Source organism: Macaca thibetana, chromosome 11, assembly GCF_024542745.1.
Source record: "Macaca thibetana thibetana isolate TM-01 chromosome 11, ASM2454274v1, whole genome shotgun sequence".
Taxonomy (NCBI): Eukaryota; Metazoa; Chordata; class Mammalia; order Primates; family Cercopithecidae; genus Macaca; species Macaca thibetana.
This window is the reverse complement of record NC_065588.1, coordinates 18,653,352-18,680,794: the sequence shown is the minus strand read 5'-3', so window position 1 is coordinate 18,680,794 and position 27,443 is coordinate 18,653,352. Positions and strand designations below refer to the sequence as shown.

At 36.8% G+C, this 27,443-nt stretch overlaps 1 protein-coding gene across 4 annotated transcripts in view; it reads right to left on the bottom strand.

Moving 5' to 3' along the window:
- The window catches only part of PIK3C2G (phosphatidylinositol-4-phosphate 3-kinase catalytic subunit type 2 gamma), a 424,274-nt gene that overhangs the window by 160,562 nt on the left and 236,269 nt on the right, over positions 1 to 27,443 (bottom strand). For all 4 annotated transcript variants that reach the window (XM_050750052.1, XM_050750054.1, XM_050750055.1 and 1 more), the window contains 3 exons: positions 8,373 to 8,553; positions 5,296 to 5,403; positions 619 to 711 (listed from right to left, as the gene is read on the bottom strand). In XM_050750052.1, coding sequence (XP_050606009.1) covers positions 619 to 711; positions 5,296 to 5,403; positions 8,373 to 8,553 — 382 coding nt within the window. The remainder of the gene's footprint in view (positions 1 to 618; positions 712 to 5,295; positions 5,404 to 8,372; positions 8,554 to 27,443) is intronic.

Genomic DNA, 27,443 nt, shown 5'->3' with positions numbered 1-27,443 from the left:
TGAATAATTGGCCAAATAAACTGGAAGACTGGCATATTCTTACTTTTTGCCTTTATCTCCCTCTCTGTTCCCTCTTTCCTACGTGCTTATAAACCTGTTACTACCTTTTCTCTCTTTTTCCAATGGGATTAATGATGAAGACTGAAATGACCCATATTTACTTTTTTATTTAAAAAGAAAAAATAACTCAAACTACTAAAATCAACAAGTGCTAGCAGGCAAGAATTTAATGTCAAATTAACTTATGTCATTTCAGTTCCCGTTAATTTTGATCCCAATTTAGTATCTAGACCAACATAAAACTTTCCTCCTGGGGTTCACCACACATTCAACTTTCTGTGCCACTTAAAAGCAATCATATCACTTCATTTATTGAAATATATTCTCTTGGGTTTTGCACTGAAGGCTCCCTGGCTATGAGCCAGTAATGTTTGATTTATTGCCAATTGAAGTTTGGCACATACTACATATAATTCTGTAAAAAGGCAGACTCTAAAATAACTGAAAAACCTATGTGTTGTTGCTGGAGGAAAATAGCTACAACAATTTCTTTTTGTGAGTAATAAATCGATAGTTCTGTCTATGGAATCAATTCATGTTTTAAGAGCACTAGCATACCTTAAAAATAAGGCTGATGTTTTTGCCCATTGGATTAGCATTGATGAAAGTAATCTTCAATGGCAAAGCATTAGATGTAAAATATGAACATGCCTATAGGGAAAGAAAAATGGAAAACTAGTGAGCAAAATAAATCAACCCCCAACCCCCAAAAAACAAACCTTTTCCCCAAAATCATATCCCCTTGCAGACTTTGTTGTATGAACAAATGTAACACATATGAATAATTGTTATACTTTGGAACACAGAAACATACATATTTTTAAAAATTTAGTCTATCAACTGGAGCCTTTACTTTGAAACCAAGAAGCTAGCTTTTTGACAGATTACAAATCTTCAACTACGTTTTTTCTTCAATAACAGTAGTGATATGTTTGAGGTTTAAATGAACTAAGCAGTGTGTGAATATTGGCTTATGCTAGCTGGTCAGTAAATAGAAGTTAAAATTTTATTTTAAAAACTTTATTTCCTTTCCATTATGTCTACCTTGCAGAATACTTTAAGGAAAAATAGAGAGTTAAGAAAGACTTGGGTTCAAATCTAAGTTTATAACTCATTTGCTCCAAAGTGGAGGTAGTAACCCCTCCCTCATACATCTTTGTGATAGATACATGAACTAATGGATATAAAATACCTTTTACAGGACCTGACACTAATCAGTTACTTTGAAAAATCCTTACATTTTTCTTTATCTTTTAGCTAATGAACATTTTCTTGTTTTTATATATAACAGTACAACATAGATTTTGTCTTCTCATTTCCTGTAATTACACATTCCGTTTGCATTTTTGGCTTTGTGATGTTGACTACTTTTCACTCTACTTTCCTTGTTGCCTGTTTTCCTTTTATTTTTTTTTACAGCTGAGCATTGAAAAGCTGTATGTCTTTAGACTATTAGAGAGTTCATGATGACATTGAAGACTTAACTCAATATAAAGAAAGGAAAAAGACTTGATGCTTTCAATTTATCAACTTAGTAAAATATGACACCAATGCATGTTGAAAGATCAGCTTGAACAATGTTATCGGCAAGAAGTCTGAAATTAGTAGAAGCTGAGAGAAAATAGCTATTTCTTAACTGACCTATCGGCGCAGATCTAACCCAATATCTTAACTAAACACAAACCCTTGCTTACTGAATCATAAGCAAGAGTTTAAGAGATTGAAAATAGATATTTCCTATTTTCAATTTGAAAATTCAAATTGATTCAGTAAACAAGGGTTTGTTTAGTTAGAAATTGGGTTAGATTTGTGTTGATAGGTCAGTTAAGAAGTAGATATTTTATAGATAAATACAGATGTTTTATCTATAAATAAAAATAGATGTTTTATATTTTTATGGGTGAGGATGCTTGTTAAGCAATAAAATTCTGTTGCAAAAGTCAGTTAATTAGGGATCACGTGACCATATATCATGGTATTGAATTAGCAAATTCTCTATTAGGCAAGAAATGAGTATAGATCAGTGGTTTTTAAATTCTGCTCATGGAATTTGCAGGGATCTCTTTGAGTTATCCCAAGTTCAGGGAGGCTAAAGGCAAGGCTTAGCCTATCTTTGTAACTATCACCCGGAGATATTCTGCTTTTATTATTTCACATCTTGGTTTTCACATGCAGTAAATATTTGAGTAATTGTCAAAAACATGTATTCAACAACTAGTATGCACATTATATGCTAAAAAAGAAACACTATATCTACCCTCACAAAGCCTATTAAATTTGGTTTTATATATATGTATATATATATACACACACACGCACATCAACTCTAACAGCTTTCACACAATCATTGCATTTATATATATACGTATATACATGCATATATGTACATATATAAATGCACACACATTAAGTTGAAAATAATTCACAAGGCAGTTTATCACCATTGAATGAAGTCACATTTTAAGAAAAAAATTTTTAGAGGTTAACTAGATCTTGAAGATTGTGAGGGACATAGATTAGCAAATAGGCAGAAACAAGGATTTTCTAGATAGAAAAAGGCAAATGATAAGATATTAGATTAGAGTGATAGTTACAAAGTAGATTGGAATGCCCATAGACGTAAGAATTAGTCAGAGTCTTAGAGGAGGATTTTATGTAGATGGTATAATAAGATAGAAAAGCTAGAAGAAAGGAAGATATGATCTCTGTCCTTGAGAAGCACACATCAATGACAGAGATCTAAAAATTAGTTGAAAAAGAAACCAGTGAGTAAATGAAATATCTGGTCCTTGTTTTCCCTAAGTAGTGGGGAAGAATTGCATTCAGTTCTTCCCACTCTCCCACTTGGTCCATCCTTTAGTGATTTAAAAGAAAATAGGGAATGGCTCATTGTGATTAATGGTTTGTGGGTAGGGGTGGAAGGCAAAGGTTGAGAGTTTGTCTTATAAAGACAGTTTAGCTCAGACCTGAGCCCCTTGCTCGTTGCCTTTGAAAGCCACGCTTTAAGAAACGAATTGAGCCAGACCTGAGTGCTTCTCCCCAGTATAGTTGACTGACGGTGACAGAAGCTGATTAAAGGCTTTCCCCTGCTCACTCCATTCATAGGGCTCCTTTCCAATGTGAACTCTCTGGTGCACAATCACTTGTGAGCTATAATGGCTCACACAATCATATAACAGCTTTCACACTGTCATTGCATTTATAAGATTTCTCCCCACAATGGGTTCGCTGATGTACCACAAGACTGGCTTATAACTGAATATCTTCCCCTACTCATTATGTTTGTAGGGTTTCTCAACAGTGTGAATTCTCTGGTGTGTAATGAGGCATGAGTTTTGACTACAGATTTCTATGCTTATCATATTCATAGGGCTTTTGGCATGTGTGAACTCTCTGACACAGAATAAGACATTTACTCAGACCAAATGCCTTGTCACACTGCATTCAAAAGGTATGAATTTTCTCATAGTCAACAAATTAAGAGCTCTGATAGATGGTTTCTCCAAACTGCATCCATTTAAATAAGTTTTTATATGACCCTCTGATGTCAAATAAGACATTTACTTTGAATGAAGGCCTTGCCATATTCATCATGCTTATAAGGATTCTCCCCAGTGTGGATTCTCCAGTAGTTGATAAGGTTTCTGTTGAAACAGAGAGATTTTCCATACTCATTTCAACTGTAAGGTTTCTCACTTCTTTGTTCAATGGGACTGGAGGATAGATTAAAATGTTTCCCAAGATGCTGTCACCTGACCATGTCTGTCCTGTTCATTGTTGTACCCATAGGTGCCCAACCCTGTGCCAGGCATAGCTAGTCAGAGTAAATGGAACCAGAGGGTGGCTCTACTTGGGACAGTTTCTGCAGGAAAAGTACTGCTAACCGTAGGGTGCTGTAGGGAAGGAGTGTGGTCCCACCTGCATTACTAGGGGTGGTGACTCCTGGGCAGCTGACCCCTGGCCCAGTCGGTGCACCTGCACATGCCAAACTTATATGTAACTTTAAGTGAAAAAAAAACCAAAAAAAAACAAAAAAAACTCTTCTTCTTTAAAACAACAAGCCAATAAAGCAAAAACAAAAGCAAACAAACAAATAAACAAACAAACAAAAAACCCCACGAGGACTCAGTGATCCCTGTTGTTCTTTCTACATTAAGGTACAGTGTCCTTGAAATGCTGAGTTCCTACATATGCTCAGCATTAGTCAAGAATGCCGCTGATGATGAAAAAGTTGGGCAATTTTTTGAAAATTAGTAACGATTTGGATTTCAGCCCAGACAGACATATCTCAGTTTAAGGAATTTGAAGCTTTATTTTGTTATGTTTCAAAATATATTTATTAAATGTATCAAAAAATTTGCAACGAGTCTTACTTGTGGCAAAGTGATAAAGATGATGGTATCAAGTTTTTAGCAAAACATTTTACATTCACGGTAATAATGGTCTAATTTTTCACCTAATTATTGGGTTTGTTTTCTTGACTGTCTTATGACTTCGGTTAAGTAACATTTATTGTCCATGCATGGTAGCTTAACCTCTTCACTTTTAAATCGAACATATTCATAATTTTCTCTGTTAGTGTTTTTGTACTCTTGGGCTTTTGAGAAGGAAGATAATAAAGCTTATCAGGAACAAGGGAGAAAGAATGATTCTAAGTCAGAGAAGGGTGACTGAAGAGGTACCATATGACAGAGGATTAGGAAGAGAAGGTTTAGGAAGTTGTGAGTCTGACAATGCCAAGATGGGCTTTCCAGGCGTGAGTAAAATCACAAACTATATGACATACTGACATATTAGAATCAATGAATTTTAAATTGAATCAAAATAGAAATGTTGTAGTTAATGATTAATGTTCGTGTACTAGGTATGGTTATGCACATAGTCTAAATAAACCACGAAATTATACCCAGCCTGCATGGGGTCACCAAAGCAATCATTTTTAATGAGTCAAGAAATTAACCCAGTGATATGTTCCTCTATGCTCCTCTATTTTTTTTCACTGAATTGATGGATAATTTGTTTCCAAATAAACAAACCATGTGATAAGGCCAATGTGGTCCCAAGTAGTCATAGTGTATCGAAGGGAAAACACAATGTAAATGGATTCAATTACTTTTTCCTTAAAATAACTGCAATGTCAGCTTATGAATTCTTTTTGCCATTTCAAACATATACAGTGAACTAAACTATACGAAACAGAAATATTCAATTGATCTGAGGAATAAGTTGACTTACATCATGATCAATCCCTTTTATACACAGGGCAGGGTTCAGAGGAAGATGACAAGTATTTACATCTTGAAAGAACTCTTCTAGTCTGCCAATTTCTTTCTTCAGTACCTCCTGTGAAAAATCATTAGAAAAAGGATTTAAGAAAATGTAAAGAACTTGACTTTTCCTTCAGGTTATAATTTTCTTCTATTGATTAAATGAATTCCTGAATTCAGGGTTGCACACTTGGATGACTTTGGGGTCAGGCAGGTGATGTATTCAGGCATGAGAAGACAGTGGGCTAAAGACAATAGGGCATGTTGGAGAAATGGGAAACTAAAGCATACATGCCCTTTCTAAAGGACCTCAAATTCAACTGAAAATAAAAAACAGTCAAAGCACTGTACTGTTTAAACAAAACATAAAGGGCTGGACTTGACCTGCGTAGCCAACCCTGCTTTATGTAATTATTAACATGATTCTTTTCTGATAATTTCCTGAAATCTGAGTTTGTGACTCTCAAAATTACACTCAATAGTAATAGTGCATTTTACAAAAAAAATTACATACAATAGTAACAACAATGACAAAAATCAATTGTGTAATAATTGTCAGAAATAATAATATGCAGGAACAAATAGTTTACTGGACGTCAATGGGTATATTTCTGATATTTCCTTCCTCCTACACTCCACTATACTCATGGCAGGTCAGATATCACAAAAAACACCTTTAAATTGTGCATCCTATGACGAAAGAGATAGGAAATAATAACAGTTCATCACAAAACAAACAAAGCTTCTTTTAGTCCACTTTCACATATATACAATGGAGTACTATCCAACCATAAAAAAGAATGAGATCCTGTCATTTGCAACAACATGGTTGGAACTGGAGGTCATTATGTTATGTGACATAAGCCAGACACAAGAAGACAAATATCACATGTCCTCACTTAGCTGTGACACTTTAAATTTAAAACAATTGAACTCATGGAGACAGAGAGTAGGAGGATGGTTACTAGAGGCTGAGAAGGGTCGTCAGTGCAGCAGGAGGCAGGGGGAATAGTTAATGGATACAAAAAAGTAGTTAGAAAGAGTAAATTAGAAAGACTTACTATTTGCTAGCATGAGGTAACTATGGTAGAATTTTTTTTTTTTGCTCATTTTAAAATTGAAAATTAAAAAAGAAACTTTTTGAGCCCAATGCAGAAGACAAGGATATCATATTAATAATGTTCACTCAGCTCTCAAGAGTTTCTTAGCTTTTACTCCTGGCTTATTGGCAAATAATAGAATCCACAGCTCCCAGAATCCAGAAGAGCAAAGTGGAAAGACAAAAATTCATTACAGCCCTCTGTGTGTGGTTGTTCTCCTTTGCCTCATCTATACTTGGGTTTACCAGGTGGATATCATGGAGAGGACTCTATGCTCCCTTCATTTAAGTAAAATCTCTTCCCAGTTCATATAGTTATGCTTAATTAGCGCTTTTTAAAGTAGAAAAATAGCTATTAGAAACTTAAATCGTGAGAAATTATTATTTCTTAAATTGTGAGAAATTATAAATGCCTCTCCCACCTCTTCCTTTTCCTCTTCCTGTTTTCCTATGTAAAGAGATGTTATCACAAAAGCAGCCAGTCAAGGCAAGATAAGTATATTTACCTGAGTGAATAATGTCAGTATCACTCTGGTACTTGAAGCAAATGATCAAAAAAAGTGCCAGCATTATTTAACTATAATGTACATGTGAAGGATTTTAAAAACATGTGAAGGATTTTAAAACGTAAGAGATAAAGACCAAACCTTCACACAAACTTCTGTAAATTTTAAATCAATTTATTTAACTTGCCATCAACTTTTTGTCTACCATTAGAAAATAATTAAAGAACTTATAGTAACATTTAAAAAATCATAGAACTTTTTTTTTTTGCATTGCTTATCCTGTTATATGCCTTAAGGCTCCACTGTGTACTGGAGTTTATATACCTCCCATTTAAGAATAAATTCCAAACTTTTGCTTTTTTATTTTCCATTTTCTCCCAGGAAGGTGAAGTAGCATAGTTTCTGGCACTTCTACTAAACGAAGAGACTTCCAGCAAGAAATATCCTGGGCTGAGAAAGAATTCTGGGACACTTTGCCTACTACTATTTTTATATCATTTTGTTGAAAATTCTTGTTGATTTTAGATTATAAGTGGAGAGAAACTGAGTTCCTTTGAGGACAAAACTCATGTTTTGGTCATCTTTCTATCCTTAACCCCTAGTCTAAAGTAGGTAGTTAATTATTATTGAATAATATTCTCAATACAATGAATGAATGTCCGCTCTCTCCCTGCATCTAGAATGTTGAACTTGAGAGAAACTACTTAATGGTGTCTATCAGTATAGGGAACTAGTGATGCAGATAATTAAAAAGAGCAAATATTCTTCGAAGAAAAATAATAGCCAGGTCCATTATTATAAACACTGAGAAGGAGGCACATATTTTGACTAGTATCCATAGATCTTAGTATAAAAAGTATTACTGTTCTTAAGGCCATTGATTTATTTCATTTAATTCATCTTATTTGTTGCATAAAAAATGTTCTTTGCTGAGTAATAACAACAAAAGTGCCCTAAAACATCTCCTCATGTATTTCTCCATGAGTCTGAATTGTGCCGCCATATTGATGCGATGACTTTATCAGGCTTGTTTAGTCAAACTGCCTATAAAGTTGGTCTTTTCTTTTCAGGTTCTGTTTGTGTGTCCCATGGCTATTTAGGTCAAAAAACCATGTCCTGATGATTGACATTATCATTAACTTAAGAACAGTAGGTGGGGGAAAAAAAACTTGACTAAAGTAATTGATTTAAGTATCTTACATCTAAGTGTAGTCAAGGAATTTGCTTTGTAAACAATGAAATTAAAACTTAATTTAAACCAAAGTTAAAAAAATTACTACCTCAAGATTAATATCTCAAAAAAACTTGACTAAAGTAATTGATTTAAGTGTCTTATATCTAAGTGTAGTCAACGAATTTGCTTTGTAAACAATGAAATTAAAACTTAATGTAAACCAAAGTTAAAAGAATTACTACCTGAAGATTAATATTTCAACAAACCTGTCTTTGATGGTCATTGGCAGACTTGACTTTTTCCCCAATATCTCCCAGAATTTTGATAAGTTTCTGCTCCTTGGAAAACTCATCACTCAAGGCTTTACCTGCACAGAATTGGAGAGCAGCTAGTAGCTTCTGATACCAGCTTTTAAAATAAGCTTCATTTTCTGCATCCTTTAGCAGCCTGAAGGAAAGAGAGAGAAAAAAATTCTTGTATCTAAAGCTGATTTTTTTAACCACCTCCAGCTGGAACAATAAGTGCATTTCAAACTAATCTGTATTTGGTGGCTTTGGGCAGTTTAACAGCCTAGAATGGAGAAAATGTTGTTTATTCATTGACAGTCATCAAGTTCCATCTGATAGTTAATGAGATTCCAAGAGTGAAGAATCAATAAGAGATCTGCTTTTCTTCATTTCAATTCACAACACATCTTTTCTCCTTTCAGTCCTCTTAATTCTAGTGTGTACTAGATCAGTTTAAAATACTTTAAAAAAAAAAAACCGAGTACTTTTTTAAAGTATTTTTAAACTGATCTAGTACATAAATATAACTCTATGACTATCCAACTGCTACATACATGATAAAAAGAATCGTCATTTTGCACAGACAAAATCAATAATTTTTTACCAAAATAATTAAAGAAATAATATATTTCAGGGTTGGAGTTATAGGGATTGTCAGAATTGTTTAGTTAATTTGTACATATAATACTCTTATTCTTTATTCTATTGAAATGAACTTGTTCTCTTATGAGCAATGTATTTGCTTCTCGCTGGTTCAAGGAGGAAAAACTCAGTTTGATTCCTTGCTCAAAATAAAAATGAGCAGGGGATAGTTACATCCTAAAACCGAGCAGGGAAGAGTGACCACATCCTAAAAACCATAAAAGCTGAGAAAACTCAGTGTATTCAGTTGTGATTATTTTCCTTGGAGAATATACCTTATTCAAACCCTGCATCCCTGCCAAGATTACATGTTCTCCTGGTGAGATGTGGTTCAAGATCCATGGCTTTTTACTTGACGTGTAAAGAGTTTGTTTTTGTACACTGCAGAATTGAAATCATAGAGTGCTGGAGATGAACACGAGAGGTCAATTATTCTATTCCTGTATTTTCGGGCACAGAAACTTTAAACGACAAGGGAAATTAACATGCCCCTTAATTTTAAACAACTATGGAAAAGGTTGAACTACGAAGTTTTGGTTGGAAGGTTACTCAGTTCTGTGTCAGTGACTTTCACTATAAGGAAGCAGTAAATCCTAAATATTGTAGTTTTAATCTATTGCCTCTGTCTATAAGATTGTAGAAAATAGCTGGCCACTCTTTTTTAAGGATTACAGAAATCCTTTTCAAAAGATGCCGTAACCTGGGAGAGGCAATATTGCTTATGCCAAAAATGTTTAAAAATAAAAAGTTTAAGGTCAAGGGACTGAGAAGTATCAAGTAAGACTTGCTATTAAAAGACTGGGCTTTTAAGATGCAGGCAATGTGATTTTGCACGAACTGTGAGGTAAATCTTAAAATGCCAGAGACCTGTTTACCCTAATGTCTGCAATATCCAGCTGTGATTCAATTTGGTATTATTTTGTACACATACCTTAATGCTTCATGAAGTGTAAGTTATGACAACATTAAAATGAGGATGAATGCATAAAATCTAGATGATTAAAGAAGATTTTGACAGTATTAAGTGTGGTAGGCAGTAAGGAAGAGGGAAAGAAACATAATCCAGGTGACTGAGCAAATTTTTTATAGGATGTCACGGAGGTATTTAAGTGAAGTGAATTATAGTGGACTCAGAAATACAGAGATAGTCACCAACCTCAGCTAGCATAGAATGGAGATTTTCTTGAAAATTAGAACTTTTCTACATTTCTTCATGCATGTAGTTGCTTCTGGTCACATGATGAGGGACTTGCTAGAGCCGCAGGAAAAGTACAAATAGTTCATATTCCATCAGTCTACCAGCAGGACAGAACAGAGTAATCACACCATCCCACCCCTCTTTGCCTCATAAACTCCTTCAATCCAGGCCTTAATTTTAGTTTTCAACAGCAGGATATTGCACATCTCAGGGACTGTCCTAGAATTTTACTCACTTGTGTATTTTCTGTGGGTCAAGAGGGGAAACAACATCCAGTAACAGAAAAGAATTCAGCTACATGATAGAGATGAGTGATTTCAGATCACTCCAGGGCTTCCCCTTCCCATTTCATCTTGTATATTTTGCTACTTTGTTTGGGCTGAGGTATGTGGATCAGGAGATGGATTTTTAGTGAGCACAGGTGGCTTCCGGAATATGACTTTTTCAAGTGTATTTAGGACTCTGGGACAAATAAAGACTACAATTCAATACCTAAAATATAATTGTTAATTTTAAGATTTTAATAGTGTGGCTAAGAAATGAAAAGCATGCCTATTTAGCATTAGCAACTTTATTTTACCTCTTAGTGGCTAAGAGATTTATTTAGTATTTTCCTCAACTGAGGAACTTGATATGTTACACAATCCTTGCAAAGATAATTTTTTCTGACTAGCCCATTTTTAGAATATTGATTTGCTCTTTCAGAAATAGCAGCACTAACTGTTGACTTTTGCATATAAAGAGCATTATATAGGGCAAGTCTGCAGATATGCACTTTCCAATCAGTATTCTGCAATATATGTTTATCAATAAACTACTTCGTAACAACTCAAATATAAAACTATTCACAAAGGAAACGAGTTCAGAAAATGATTAAAACAATACCCTAGATGTTGTATATATTTTTAGAACCTTAAATTTATGACAGGAGCCCATAAGGCATGAAGCTGACTTGGTTTATACCCCTACCATAATTTATGAGGTTAATCATTCTGATAATTTCCAAAGCAGTCTTTTTGGAATGTTATATACTCATGATGTTCCCACTGTTCCCACACCGTGTGGTAGATTTCATTATTGTTCCCAGCTCCATGTTTTCTCCTCTGTAGAAGATTATACATCTAGACTCTTTGTCATGTGGCTTCCAGTACCTTCCTGTAGGTAGAATTTACTTCTTTATCCCTTGTCAGGTTGGTCATGTGATTCGCTTTGGTCAGCAGAATGTGACTGGATGCAAACTATACTCATGACCACGGAGATGCTTTACATGGGTTATTGTGATTTGGTCTGGCCTCTGGTTTGGTTTAATTTGGCTTCTGCTTTCTTCCGGGAGAACAGCATGTCCCCGTAAGGGGCTGTTCCTTTAGTCCTGGAATGAGAAGACAATGTGGAGCCAAGCTGAGCATTGATGCACAGAGTCAGGTGGAGCCAAGCAGGACGACAGCAAGTCTGCAGCCTGAGTCCTACATGAATGAGAAATAAACTCTGTTGCCATAAGCCACTGAAACTGTGGGGCTGTTTGTTGCTATGGTAAAAACTAATGAATATGCCAACTTTCTTTGTCTTTCTTTTCTTTTTCCACTTGTTTGTTTGAGTTGCCTTTAGAATGGAAAGCACATTTTTTAAACATTCTCGGGGGGTATCCCTGAGGATATTTTGGGGCAAATCTAATTACTGAAAATAAATAAAAGTCATCTGGAGCCAAGTCTGGTGAATTAGATGAATAGTCAATTTGAGTACAATATTTCAGATCAAAAAACTGTAAAAGTAATTAACATGTCTTTTTTCATGGATCATAAAAAGTCCCAAAAGGTATTCCAAAAATGATTTGATCTAGCTTATTTGGACATGTATATTCTGTGACATTGCTAAAATTTTATTGTTATTTTATTACTACTAACATACTTCTTGACTCATTTAAAAGTGTGAATAGGCCTATGTACCATCTGTTGCTTTGTCTAGCCACATGTCTGAGTATCTGATAGGAGATGCTCTCTGAGTGAAAATGTTGTAGTAATAAGTGGCAAACAAACTTTTTTAGGGCTTACATAACACAGGGCGAAACAAAGGGTCTGATGGCTGAGGGCAGTGAAGGAGACGGTACATGTGGCTGTTCTTGGGACCTAAAAACTTCAGCTCTACCCTATTGGTAATATCTGAGGACTGAAATGCCTGAAAAGGGGCCAATGGCTTTGGATGAGGAAGCATCTGTATTAGCATATTGAGTGTTACTTTCCCTTGTTGCCCTGGAGTTGGCTACCAAGACCTAAGAGTGAAGAGATAATAGTTACCCTATATTTCAAAAGGGTGGCAAAAATTGACAACAAGAAGACAAAAACAAGTAAATGAAAACCAATTGGGGGTCAGATAACTCTTCAAGGCTTATCAGGAAATGGATAAAATGGCTATGGTACAACAAGCATTATCTCCTCCATATATTTACAGGTGGGGGTGTTTGAGAGTCATGAGTCATTAGCCCAGTGAGGAATAGAGTGAGTCCACAATATCCACTTAACCTTTCCAAGTCCAGTGGGGAAGGAAGCTCAAATTGAGCCATTTATAGTGATTTGAGTGTATGCAGTAAGAGACTGTTACCCCAGTTTAGACTTCTGCTCTGAAAGAGAGTTTGTTGATTTTCTCTAGGCTTCTGTGAACATGAAGAAAAAGCAAGACCAGGATGGAGCAAAGGCGTGGCAAAGGAGCAACCTGCATTCCTGCACCCCTGCAGTTTGACAAAACAGGGGTTTGTGGGGTGGATGTTACTCAAGGTTTAAATAAACTTATAAAAGGTAGTTATATGTGATCCACTCTTTGTATAGGTAGAGGTTGAGCCAGAGCCAGATCTCCTGGTGGGGAGGTTCTCCAAGGCTTCCCAAAGAACTCACCCATGGTAACCCCAAGGTAAACAGCTTTGACCACGAAGCTACAGGGGCCTTGGTGGAGGATCTGAGCTCACAGAGAGGGGACTGCAATCGCTTGCCCTATCAAGTGTGAGGGTCACTTTTCTCTTTCTCTTTTCCTCCCACTCATAGCTAAGAAAAGGTACAGCCAAAAGAGAAAGAGAAGAAGAGTGAAATAATAGATCATATCTTCTATTCCCAAGCTAGATCTTGGCTAGTACTGGAGTCTAGGGGTGCGAGGGTGGGAGGTGGATGGGGTGGGTGAGGTATCTGTCAAGTTAGAGGAGAAAATGAAGTTCTAAATTGGACAAGATGGGTTGAAGATTTTTTGTTGTCTAAAAATATATACAAGGAAACGATAGAATCTAGCCTGGTTTTAATTAGGGAATGTGAAAGAGAAAAGGTAGTATTTTTAAAATCGTTAAAAGTTTTGAGACGTACTATACTCAATCGGTTTAATAAAAACTAGCTGAGACAGTTAAAAACCTAAGAGTCAGAAAGAAGTGCAGCTTCAGGAAATGTCCTGATTGCATTTCAGGCGAGAAAACCCTAAGATGCAGAATAAGGGGGATCTTATTCTGGGGCAGTAGGATTTTGGGGAACCTTGACCCAAAACACTTGAGAGTTAGGCTGAGATCATTCTCTTTGCCTCTCTTTATTCCCTCGCCACCACTTACTGCTCCAGATCAGGGCTTATTTTGTTTGGTTTCATTTGTGGATGAGCATGGCTAAGCAATGAATTGTATTTAAAAAAAACCTTGTGTCTTTAGCAATAGGTTATTAACACTGCATATATATGAGTATATAGGTATATATTTATATCATAATTAGTTGTTTGTCATGATATTTAGTAAAACCCTTAACAGTTATGGTCAGTCACATATTTAATGATAAGCTTAAAATTAGTCACAGATGGTATCTGTTTGTGTAAACACCTACAATGACGAGTACTGTTACACAGCAGTGTTGCACTCAGGGTCAACTGGTAGCTATGGAGGGAAAAAACTATGTTGAGCAGATAAGTTTCCCTGAAGTTTCCTGCACCTGTAATAAGAAATCAGAGCTCCTTGCATTCATCTCACAGAAAAACATGGTCAACCCAGGAGCCTGATGCAGGATACATGAGCCCCCAAACTGGGGTTTAATCTGGCAGGGATCTTGGCTTCACACAGGGAAGAAGTCAGGCCAGGTGCAGTGGCTCATGCCTGTAAACCCAGCACTTTGGGAGGCCGAGGTGGGCTGATCATGAGCTCAAGAGATCAAGATCATCCTGGCCAACATGGTGAAACCCTGTCTCTATTAAAAACACACAAAAAATTGGCTGGACATGGTGGCGGGCACCTGTAGTCCAAGCTACTCAGGAGGCTGAGGCAGGAGAATTGCTTGAGCCTGGGAGACAAAGGTTGCAGTGAGCTGAGATTGTGCCACTGCACTCCAGTCTGGTGATAGAGTGAGATTCCGTCTCAAAAAAAAAAAAAAAAAAAAAAAAAAAAAATTCAAGGGTGACCCAGAGGTGTTAGCAACTTTTATCGAAGCAGCAATGTAGAGCAACAGCAGAGGTATTGCTCCTCGCAGAGCAGGGCTACTCGTACGCAGTGAGCCCAGAGTAGCAGCTCAGAGGCAGCTTTGCAGTCGTATTTATATCCACCTTTAATTATACGCAAATTAAGGGGTCAATTATGCAGAAATTTTTAGAAGTGGTATGGTCACTTTCAGGTCATTGGGTTGTTGCCATGGAGAGGAGCAGTAACATTTGGGTGTTGTCATGGCAATGGCAAATTGACATGGCACACACAATTACAGAAAGCTGCTTCTGCCCCATTCTTGTTTTAGCTAGTCCTTAACTTGGTCCAGTGTCTGAGCCCCACCTCTGGAGTTAAGTCTTGTCTCCTACCTCAAGCCTACATGTAAACACATAAAACTCCTTCCAGACTACTCATATGTTAACATGTAACATATGGTCACATGTTCCAGCCTACTCACATGTTAACATGTAACATGTTCACATGTTAAATTTATCAAATAATGGGGTTTAAGAGAAGGGACTGTCCTCTTTGCATTACAAAATACACTTACTGCTTTAGTGTAAAGTTATTTTATTTATCATTTTTCTAAATTAAGCACTTTGCCGTGAATAGCTTAATAGTAACCCCCCTCTCCCTCCACCACTACACTCCATATGTGCTTGTTAATTATATAAACAAAAGAAACAGGTGGAATTTTAGCCCTGGGCACACTTTGGAAGACACAGCTATCTATGAGGCCCTTCTGTATCCCACTTCCCTTTTTGCTCATTCTGGTTTTCTCCTTTCCTGATCCCCAAGAAAGCCTTAGCTCCAGCCACTTTTCCTTTGTCAAAATCTTCACCTTGTTCTGTTCTCTTCTGTGGCATCCTGAGCTTCCAAATAGTCCCTGTCCTTCCCACTCCAGCTGAACACATTCCCTGAGTGTAATTTTACTCATATTCTCAGTGGAAGAATATTACAAGAGCATGGAGCTGAACAATACTTTGAGGTAATTTCTCCCACCCTTACATTTATTAGGTGAGGACACTGAGTGATAGAGAAACTTGGCCAAAGACCTGTGACAAGAGCCTAGCGTTCTGGACAACTCAGGGCTCCTTGCAAAGCACCATATTCTGTGTTCTAAAATCCATTGAAACATGATTTGAAAGACTGTTTTCTACTTTCACCAACTCTGGCAAGAACCTGCATGCTTTGGTTCTTCACCTTCCTCCTCTGTCAAATGTTGGCATTGGTGAGGTTTAGTAAGCTGCCTTCCAGTTCCAGGGCTCTGTAATTTTATTCTTTTATGAAGTTATCAAGCATTTACTCTGTGCCAGGTGTTTCCGAGCATTTTGCGTGGCTGTTTTAGTCACTCCTTACCTCAGCTCCAGGTCATCTGATTTCCTCCTTCTCGCAGATGAGGATACTGTGATTCATGGAGGTGGAATAAATTGCCCAAAGTCATCCACCCAGTGGAATGGGGATTCAGATCCAAGCGTGTCTGACTCCTCAGCCCTTGCTCTTCAGCCTTGTGCTGTGCCACCTCCTGATGTTTTAACATGGATACCAGCTGAGGGGTTAGCCCGAGACTCATGCAATCGAGGAATTATCTTCTGCCACCTTCCTGCCCTGTTTTTCTTTCATCTTTTTCTCTTGCTTCCTGGTTCCTAACACTCGGAAGTCTCATGTTCTCCAGGTTGCCTTCTTTCTTTCCAAAGGCTTCATTCCAACTTTATATGTATGTATATATGTGTGTGTGTGTGTGTGTGTGTGTATGTGTGTGTGTATTTTATACATACATACATTGATATATATATATATGTATATATGTATAATATATGTATGTGTGTGTGTATGTGTATGTGTGTGTGTATATATATATGTATTTTTTTGAGACAAGATCTCACTCTGTTACCCACACTGGAGTGCACTGGTGTGATCATGGCTAACTGCAGCCTTTACTTCATAGGCTGAACTGAACCTCCCACCTCAACCTCCTGAGTAACTGGGACCACAGGCATGCACCACCATGTCTGGCTAATTTTTAAATTTTTTGTAGAGGTAGGGTGTCCCTGTGTTGCCCAGGCTGGTGTGGAACTCTTGGGCTCAAACAATCTGGCCTTGGCCTCCCAAAGTGTTAGGATTTCAGGCATGAGCCACCATGCCCAGCCTTAAATATAACTTTGTGTGAAATACTGATAAGCAGGGACACTTTTCTCTCCCTTACACAGCCTACAAAAATAATAGAACTGTGGAATCTGTTCTGATGATGCAAATCATACACCTGACTCACTTCTCCTCCACCCCTTCTTCACTTGAGAAAGTGGGACTAACATCACAGTTTCAAAGGGTCTGGCTTCCTTGGTTTGTTTAGACAAATGGCAGTGGGTGGCATTGGGAGAGTAGATGGGAGAAGAGGCCACATTGAAAGTAACACCCTGATTGCATTTGGGAACCTAACAATCCTGATGAACTGTGCACATTCAACAGATGTGCTTGTACTACCCATTTTAATTGGGCCTGGGGTTCAAAATAACTCAAAATGTAGCAGAGAAGAAATGGGAAGTCTCCAACATCAGCACATGTGCCATAATAAAATACATTTTGCTTGACATATAATTAATGCTGGAATCCATGCTCATGGAATTTTAAGTTAGTTCAATAAGTGTCTACAGTTTTCCTTACTCTTTGAAAATGTGGTTCTGAACTCAGTGCCCAACTCAGTCCTTTTTTAAATAAAATTCTATTTTTTCTTCTAAATACCTGTATAGTTACTTTAAAGGCAATGTAAGCATCTTTTTCATAAAGTTTCCTTAACAAAATTTCTTTTAACAGCAAGGCAATTCCTTTGCTATATGAATGTTTCATAAGAATAGCAAACTAATAATAAAATTCTCCTTTACCCCTGAGCCTTTTGTTCTTGCACAGCCCTCTGGTGAAAGCTGGATAATCATCATATTGCGCAGTGAACAATTCATGTGTTTGAACACAGCCGGAGACGCAGGTATATAGGTGCAAGCCGAAGCTGGCTTTGAAATACCTAGTTTTCCTGGAACCTCAGCTTCAAATCACAGCTGGGGCAGGTGCTTCTCCCTTCATTCTTCAGAGTTACAAACAGTGAGGCTCATTCTGTAAAGGTATTAAAGGTTCCCTGGGACATTATCCATAAGATCTGGAGTTGTGTTTGATGTCCTGAGAAAATGTCTGCAAATTCTCATTCATTGTCATGAGAGAACTTGTCCTCTGAAGTTGGCTGGCACCATTTAATCCCATTCATTTTGGAAACTCAGTAAGAAATTAGTGTTGTTCTTTGAGGCCTCCACAACCTACTTGGCTAATTTTCTGTTGACTTATGTTGTGTAATTTACCTATCCTTGTGCTACTTTTCTGTTGACTTGTGTTATGCTGTTGTTGCTATTGTTGTTCAGGTTGTACCTTATAGGCAGGGATACTTGTCCTGTTCACTCTATCACTTCATTTCAAATGCTGTCTCTGTAACTGCACAAGCAATTTAACATTGCCAACCCCAGCCTTTCCATTTGTGAAATGATGATAATCATGTCTGTCCTGTCATTTAATCAATGCTTTTGTTTTGGACTGAATTATGTCCTCTCCCAAAACTCATATGCCAAAGCCCTAACTCCCAAGGTGACTGAATGTAGAGACAGGGCCTTTAAGAAGGTAATTAAGGTTAAATGAGGTCATAAGATTGGGGACATAATCCCATAGGGCTGGTGTCCTCATGAGCACTGGGAGAGAGCAGGAGAGCACATGTGCACAGAGAAAGGCCATGTGAGGACGCAAGGAGAAGGTGTCTGTCTACAAGCCAGGAAAGAGAGGCCTCACCAGAAAGCAAGCTTGCTGGCACCTTGATCTTGAAATTCCAGCTTCCAGAACTGTGAGAAAATACATTTCTGTTGTTTCAGTCACCCAATCTGTGGTATACTAGGAAACCCTAGCAGACTGATACAGTTTCCAACTTAGAACTCTTTTTTTTTTTTTTTTCAATCCAGGCTATGTTCATCTATTTATAAGATAGCACACTTAAATTTTCCTAAGGCATTTTAACCTTAACATGTCTGATTTCATCATCATTCTCCCCAATACCTGCTTCTTCACCTGAATTACTTATCTCCATGAATAGGATGGCTAGCCTTCCATCACCCTAACTAAAAATGAGGCCGTTATCCTTGGCACTTCTCTCACCTTCATCCCCAACATCAAGTTTTCTACCATGTCCTATTATGTTTACCTTGAAAATAGCTCTCAAATCTAGTTTCTTCTTTCTGTCCTTGCTGACAGAGTTTAACTGAGGCCTTCATTTCTGGTACTCAGTTTTCCCGTTACCTGTGAATTTTTTCCCACCGTCCCTTCCTTTTTTACTTAGTCTAATGAAATCTAATTCTAGGGATTAAAATAACCTAGCCTTCAGGATAAAATAGAAAATCCTTAGTATAACAAACAGAGCACTTCATGATTTGTCTCTCTCGGGTCTTTAAGTCTTGTCTCTTATTTCCAATCATGTTCTTCCACCCCAAACATAAAGTACTACCTTTGGTAACTTGAATCTTCTCAGCTTTCTCAAGCCAGAATGCTTTTGCCTTCTCCCATCTTCTGTGTCTGAAATGATGCGTCCATACAACATCTGTGTATCTTTTAATGTTCAACTTAGCACATTTTCTAAAAAAAGCTTCCTTAGATTTCAGGCTTGGGCAGGTACGCATTATCCACCCCTGTAAGGGTGAAGTACTTTCCTCTATTCATTGTTCTTATTAACAGTTATTTTGTGTTTTTTAAAAATTGTGTTTTAATTTTTTTAAAACATCTTTCTCCTACTAGACTTTAAATTCTTTCAGGACAGGACTGTAGTTTTACATCCTTGTGGCTCAATAGTTTCTCCTTGTGACAGAGTAGGCCGTTAATATTTCTTGAATAAATGAACTAAATACTACTAAATAAATAAACCCCGTCTTCCTAAAATTTCTTTTATTTATTGATTAAAATTTTGGAATATGAGCCCCAACTAACCTAGTAATAGCTTGGGAATTATAGAATCCTAAGAAATTACATTTTCACATGCTATTTCCTTTAATCTCTGAAGAGTTTGCATATTATACATACATGCATATACTTAAAATCTATTTATTAATGTAGACATTAATTACAAACTGATTTAAATTAATTTATATTTGAGAATTTTGAAAGACTCTAAGAGAATACTAGAGTTTCTCTATCATATCGTGATTTGAGGATTCAGATCAAGGGGAAAAATTTGGTGGAATTATTACTTTTTAAAAATAATTGCATAACTAAGTTAACTTAGTTGTTGAACCCCCATCATTGGTAAAGTTGCATTAGCTAAGAATCATCCCACAAAGTCCTTTTCTATCTGATAAGCCATGTTATTTTTCATCTCGGGGGAATAAATTATAAATGTAAGAAAAAAATGGTGTGTGTGTGTGTGTATATGTCTGTGTGTGTGTGTGTGTGTGTGTGTTGGGGTGGGGGGGTGAGATTGAGAGAGAGATTCTATTTAGTTAAGTAATTCAAGCATTTATCTCTGAAGAATTTTCAAAATCCTGTTGTAAGAAGTTTAGATTGGCTGCTACTAACATTGTTGGTGCAAAAAACAGTCAGACTCTAAAACCCAGTCTTACTTAAGATATAAGCAATTATAGCAATAATCCAAAAAGGTGGCAATATCTACCAAAGTTAAAATAGCCTATAACAATCTATGGGTGGCTTTTATTCCTATTGTTATTTTCATTTTTGCTCCTCTTTAGAAAAAAAGTCTTTTCACATTGGACCATTAGGTTCTTGTGTTCTTATGAGATTCTCCCTTCATAATTATCCTTTAAGAAAAGTTTTAAGAGCTCTGCCTTAATGAGACTCTTCTTTGTCTCCGAAATCATCAGTAGAGGTTGGATGATCGTGCTTAAAAGGCAGATAACTGAAATTGCTTTGGAATTAATTGGTTAGCAAGTTTCTTTGTTTCTGACCAGAAAAAAAGAACAAGTATTTACTGTTCACATTTCTTAGAAAATGGCATTAACTCAACCAGAATTTAAAAATCATTCATTTGAATTATGAATCAAATATTTACATGCTCTATCTTTAGAAGGATACTAATACTGTTCCTACAATAGTATTTTCCTCTATGTTAGTATTTTATGTTGGATAAATTCAATAATGCTTAACTCATCTTCTTATTTTTATGCTTTACTTTTTTTTCTTGTTTTCTTGATTTCAATTAGCAACAGAAGAAATTAACTGGCTTATTGTAGTGCTTTTCTAATTACTTTGTAATGATTTTTTATTTTCACATATTGGGAAAATAGAGTAATGAGATGGTACATTTTTGATGAATTTCGCTTGTTTTCTTTCCCAAGAATTCTGGAAAGGTATAAATAGGGAATTCAGCAAGAGAAAGTCTCCTGTTTTTACATGGTAAATTCTGCTTCAGGACGTCTCATTACCAGTTCTGTTTCTCTTACTTGGACTGGTAATGCCTGTGGCGATTAAAAAATTCTAGTATCAGTTTTAAGGCCTTGAAATATAGGCAAAGAATAGGCTAAGGAGTTGGGTATATCTGAGTTGGAAAGATGGTTGGACCATTTGAAGGCTGTGTGACTTGTGGTCTCTGACTTAACTTCTCTGAGTCTCAACAGTACCTAATGATACTCAATTGACAAGGTTACTGTGATAATTAAATGATGTAATTTAGAACAGTACCTAATTAATGTGTGATATTAATATCTGCTCAGTGATAATAGTTGTTGTCCTTGGTATTCACAAAAATAGGCAGTTTGAATACTAGCTCAGATTGTTCCAGATTTCATAAATATTTTTGGTGTGTGACTCATTTTACCAAAAATGTTTTGCCAAATATTTTTGAAATATATTTGGCAAATATGAAACCCAATGAAAAACTTCAACTTTCCTCAATCCAAATACCTGCTAAATTAAAAGTATTACTTATTTTATACTATTTAGCCCACAGGCTCAGTTTGACAAAAACAATTAAGAAAAATGGGAGAGCACCTTCTCAACTGTTTAAGACAAAACTGGTTTCAAGGATATTCAAGTCCTGTACCTTCAGTTAGTTTCATGTCATTGTCAAAAGCATCAGTGAAACAACTACTGTAATAAAAATTAGAATAAATGTATAATAATCATAACAACAATAGTAGTAATTGAAGTCAAGTCGCCATTGTAAGAACAGAAATAGGATGAATTCAGCAGGCATTCTACTGCAAGGTTACTCTTACTAAGATCAAAGATAGCTGAGCATTTTTCTTAGTTTCTCAACAAGTACTGAATAGCTGCTCTAGATACAGTATTTCTACTTGATCCTTATCACTGGGTGGTTGTTTCAATATTTGATCTGAATTGGGCAAGCAGGCAAAGAAGTAGCAGACCTGAGCACCAGCCGGAAATCAACAATGGGTACTTCGGTACCGTGTAAAAGGTCCACAGACTGGTCCAGATACACAGGGCATTTTTGTCTTTTGATAAGACACATGTGCTATCACTTCTAGGTTAAAGTTTATACAGTATCAGAGAGGATAATTATTTCTTTCAGTGTTTTTCCAAGCATGTGAAATTAAACAACAACAATAACAAAAACACACCTATGAACATCATCTGTAAATCAGAGCTGGACTCTGGACAGATTTATGGAAATAATCTAGTTTAGAAGTTTCTTTAAAACATCATAAAAGCAGTACACATTTTTAAAGCAAACTCTCACTTAGAACCATCTTCCTTCCTCAACATGCACCCCCAGGAAAAAAACAGATAAAAAATGATTTGCCCTACTGAGAGGGCAGTAGGCAGCCTAGACCGCTGCTTGTTTTGGTTTCCCCTTTCACACTCTGAGAGAGCTCTAATGAACCTTGTGATTTGGAGAAACACATTTTTAAAAAACATTGAAATAGGCTGCGTGCGATGGCTCATGCCTGTAATCTTAGTACTTTTGGAGGGTGAGGCGGGTGGGTCACCAGAGGTCGGGAGTTTGTGACCAGCCTGGCCTGTATGGTACTCGGGAAGCTGAGGTGGGAGAATCGCTTGAACCTAGGAGATGGAGGTTGCGGTGAGCTGAGATCACGCCACTATACTCCAGCCTGGGTGACAGAGTGAGACTCTGTCTCTAAATAATAATAATAATAATAATAAATTGGAAATAGATAAACTTTTCTATTTTTAGAGGGGCAACAATTGAAGCCAAGAGAGAAAAAATTATTTGCTATAGTTCAGGCAAGTATTTTATGTATTTATTCAATGAATGTGTATAATACTAAATGCCTACACAAACCCTGATGATACAGGGAAGTGACTAAGACTCAGCTAATCATGAGGGTGATCATGACGACCAGAGCTCATGTGGTCACAGAGCTTACATTATAGTTGGGAGTAGTGAGTGGGAGACAGCAAACATACAAAAATGAATAGGCAGACAAGTTAAAAATGTGATATTACATGATTGGGACAGGACCTTTAGGGAGCTGATAAGTACAGCCAGTTAACGAATGTCTTTGGAAACAAATCCAGAGTCCAGAAAATACGAATAAAATATTTATAGATGTTTTCTTTCTAAGATGTGATGATTTTAACATAAAGTTAAGCAAAAGTGAAAAAATTTTAATGTATCATTATAATCACTTTTTAAATTAATTGAATTTCTGTTTAATGTTTCTTCTTTTCCTAATTTTATATATTTGAACACATTTTTGAATCAAGAAAAGCAGAAAGTCCTTTCAAATTTGAAGATACAAAGAAATTGAATTTAGTTTCTATTTTGGATAAGTTAGGTGACCGAGAAAGTTCAGTGTAGTAGTTTAAAATAAGAGAACCAAATTTCTTACAGCCTACTAAGAGTAGTCCACTCTGATTTTTTATTTTTGTTTTTATTTTTATTTTTTTGCATTCTCTTCTTCTTTTTTAAATTATTAGTATACTTTTAAGTTCTAGGGTACATGTGCATAATGTGCAGGTTTGTTACATATGTATACTTGTGCCATGTTGGTGTGCTGCACCCATCAACTCGTCATTTACATCAGGTATAACTCCCAATGCAATCCCTCCCCCCTCCCCCTTCCCCGTGATAGGCCCCGGTGTGTGATGTTCCCCTTCCCGAGTCCAAGTGATCTCATTGTTAAGTTCCCACCTATGAGTGAGTACATGCGGTGTTTGGTTTTCTGTTCTTGTGATAGTTTGCTGAGAATGATGGTTTCCAGCTGCATCCATGTTCCTACAAACGACACAAACTCATTCTTTTTTATGGTTGCATAGTATCCCATGGTGTATATGTGCCACATTTTCTTAATCCAGTCTGTCACTGATGGACATTTGGGTTGATTCCAAGTCTTTGCTATTGTGAATAGTGCCGCAATGAACATACGAGTGCATGTGTCTTTATAGCAGCATGATTTATAATCCTTTGGGTATATCCCCAGTAATGGGATGGCTGGGTCATATGGTACTTCTAATTCTAGATCTTTGAGGAATCGCCATACTGTTTTCCATAATGGTTGAACTAGTTTACAATCCCACCAACAGTGTAAAAGTGTTCTTGTTTCTCCACATCCTCTCCAGCACCTGTTGTTTCCTGACTTTTTAATGATGCCATTCTAACTGGTGTGAGATGGTATCTCATTGTGGTTTTGATTTGCATTTCTCTGATGGCCAGTGATGATCAGCATTTTTTCATGTGTCTGTTGGCTGTACGCATGTCTTCTTTTGAGAAATGTCTGTTCATATCCCTTGCTCACTTTTTGATGGGGTTGTTTGTTTTTTTCTTGTAAATTTGTTTGAGTTCTTTGTAGGTTCTGGATATTAGCCCTTTGTCAGATGAATAAATTGCAAAAATTGTCTCCCATTCTGTAGGTTGCTTGTTCACTCTGATGGTAGTTTCTTTTGCTGTGCAGAAGCTCTGTAGTTTAATTAGATCCCATTTGTCCATTTTGGCTTTTGTTGCCGTTGCTTTTGGTGTTTTAGACATGAAGTCCTTGCCCATGCCTATGTCCTGAATGGTATTAGCTAGGTTTTCTTCAAGGATTTTTATGGTATTAGGTCTAACATTTAAGTCTCTAATCCATCTTGAATTAATTTTTGTATAAGGAGTAAGGAAAGGATCCAGTTTCAGCTTTCTACTTATGGCTAGCCAATATTTCCAGCACCATTTATTAAATAGGGAATCTCTTCCCCATTTCTTGTTTTTCTCAGGTTTGTCAAAGATCAGATGGCTGTAAATGTGTGGTATTATTTCTGAGGGCTCTGTTCTGTTCCATTGGTCTATATCTCTGTTTTGGTACCAGTACCATGCTGTTTTGGTTACTGTAGCCTTGTAGTATAGTTTGAAGTCAGGTAGCGTGATGCCTCCAGCTTTGTTCTTTTGACTTAGGATTGTCTTGGAGATGCGGGCTCTTTTTTGGTTCCATATGAACTTTAAAGTAGTTTTTTCCAATTCTGTGAAGAAACTCATTGGTAGTTTGATGGGGATGGCAGTGAATCTATAAATTACCTTGGGCAGTATGGCCATTTTCACGATATTGATTCTTCCTATCCATAAGCATGGTATGTTCTTCCATTTGTTTGTGTCTTCTTTTATTTCACTGAGCAATGGTTTGTAGTTCTCCTTGAAGAGGTCCTTTACATCCCTTGTAAGTTGGATTCCTAGGTATTTTATTCTCTTTGAAGCAATTGTGAATGGAAGTTCATTCATGATTTGGCTCTCTGTTTGTCTGTTACTGGTGTATAAGAATGCTTGTGATTTTTGCACATTAATTTTGTATCCTGAGACTTTGCTGAAGTTGCTTATCAGCTTAAGGAGATTTTGGGCTGAGACAATGGGGTTTTCTAAATATACAATCATGTCATCTGCAAACAGGGACAATTTGACTTCTTCTTTTCCTAACTGAATACTCTTGATTTCTTTCTCTTGCCTGATTGCCCTAGCCAGAACTTCCAACACTATGTTGAATAGGAGTGGTGAGAGAGTGCATCCCTGTCTTGTGCCAGTTTTCAAAGGGAATGCTTTCAGTTTTTGGCCATTCAGTATGATATTGGCTGTGGGTTTGTCATAAATAGCTCTTATTATTTTGAGATATGTTCCATCAATACCGAATTTATTGAGATTTTTAAGCATGAAGGGCTGTTGAATTTTGTCAAAGGCCTTTCGGCATCTATTGAGATAATCATGTGGTTTTTGTCTTTGGTTCTGTTTACATGATGGATTACGTTTATTGATTTGCATATGTTGAACCAGCCTTGCATCCCAGGGATGAAGCCCACTTGATCATGGTGTATGAAATTTTTGATGTGCTGCTGGATTCAGTTTGCCAGTATTTTATTGAGGATTTGTGCATCAATGTTCATCAGGGATATTGGTCTAAAATTCTCTTTTTTGTGTGTGTCTCTGCCAGGCTTTGGTATCAGGATGATGCTGGCCTTATAAAAATGAGTTAGGGAGGATTCCTTCTTTTTCTATCAATTGGAATAGTTTCAGAAGGAATGGTACCAGCTCCTCCTTGTACCTCTGGTAGAATTCAGCTGTGAATCCATCTGGTCCTGGACTTTTTTTGGTTGGTAGGCTATTAATTATTGCCTCAATTTCAGAGCCTGCTATTGGTCTATTCAGGGATTCAACTTCTTCCTGGTTTAGTCTGGGGAGAGTGTAAGTGTCCAGGAAATCATCCATTTCTTCTAGATTTTCTAGTTTATTTGCGTAGAGGTGTTTATAGTATTCTCTGCTGATAGTTTGTATTTCTGTGGGGTCGGTGGTGATATCCCCTTTATCATTTTTTATTGCGTCAATTTGATTCTTCTCTCTTTTCTTCTTTATTAGTCTTGCTAGTGGTCTATCAATTTTGTTGATCTTTTCAAAAAACCAGCTCCTGGATTCACTGATGTTTTGGAGGGTTTTTTGTGTCTCTATCTCCTTCATTTCTGCTCTGATCTTAGTTATTCCTTGCCTTCTGCTAGCTTTTGAATGTAATTGCTCTTGTTTCTCTAGTTCTTTTAATTGTGATGTTAGAGTGTCAATTTTAGATCTTTCCAGCTTTCTCTTGTGGGCATTTAGTGCTGTAAATTTCCCTCTACACACTGCTTTAAATGTGTCCCAGATATTCTGGTATGTTGTATCTTTGTTCTCATTGGTTTCAAAGAACATCTTTATTTCTGCCTTCATTTTGTTATGTACCCAGTAGTCATTCAGGAGCAGGTTGTTCAGTTTCCATGTAGTTGAGCAGTTTTGATTGAGTTTCTTTGTCCTGAGTTCTAGTTTGATTACACTGTGGTCTGAGAGACAGTGTGTTGTAATTTCTGTTCTTGTACATTTGCTGAGGAGTGCTTTACTTCCAATTATGTGGTCAATTTTGGAATAAGTGCGATGTGGTGCTGAGAAGAATGTATATTCTGTTGATTTGGGGTGGAGTGTTCTGTAGATGTCTATTAGGTCCGCTTGGTGCAGGGATGACTTCAATTCCTGGATATCCTTGTTAACTTTCTGTCTCGTTGATCTGTCTAATGTTGACAGTGGGGTGTTGAAGTCTCCCACTATTATTGTATGGGGGTCTAAGTCTCTTTGTAAGTCTCTAAGGACTTGCTTTATGAATCTGGGTGTTCCTGTATTGGGTGCATATATATTTAGGATAGCTCTTCCTGTTGAATTGATCCTTTTACCATTATGTAATGACCTTCTTTGTCTCTTTTGATCTTTGATGGTTTAAAGTCTGTTTTATCAGAGACTAGGATTGCAACCCCTGCTTTTTTTTTGTTTTCCATTTGCTTCGTAGATCTTCCTCCA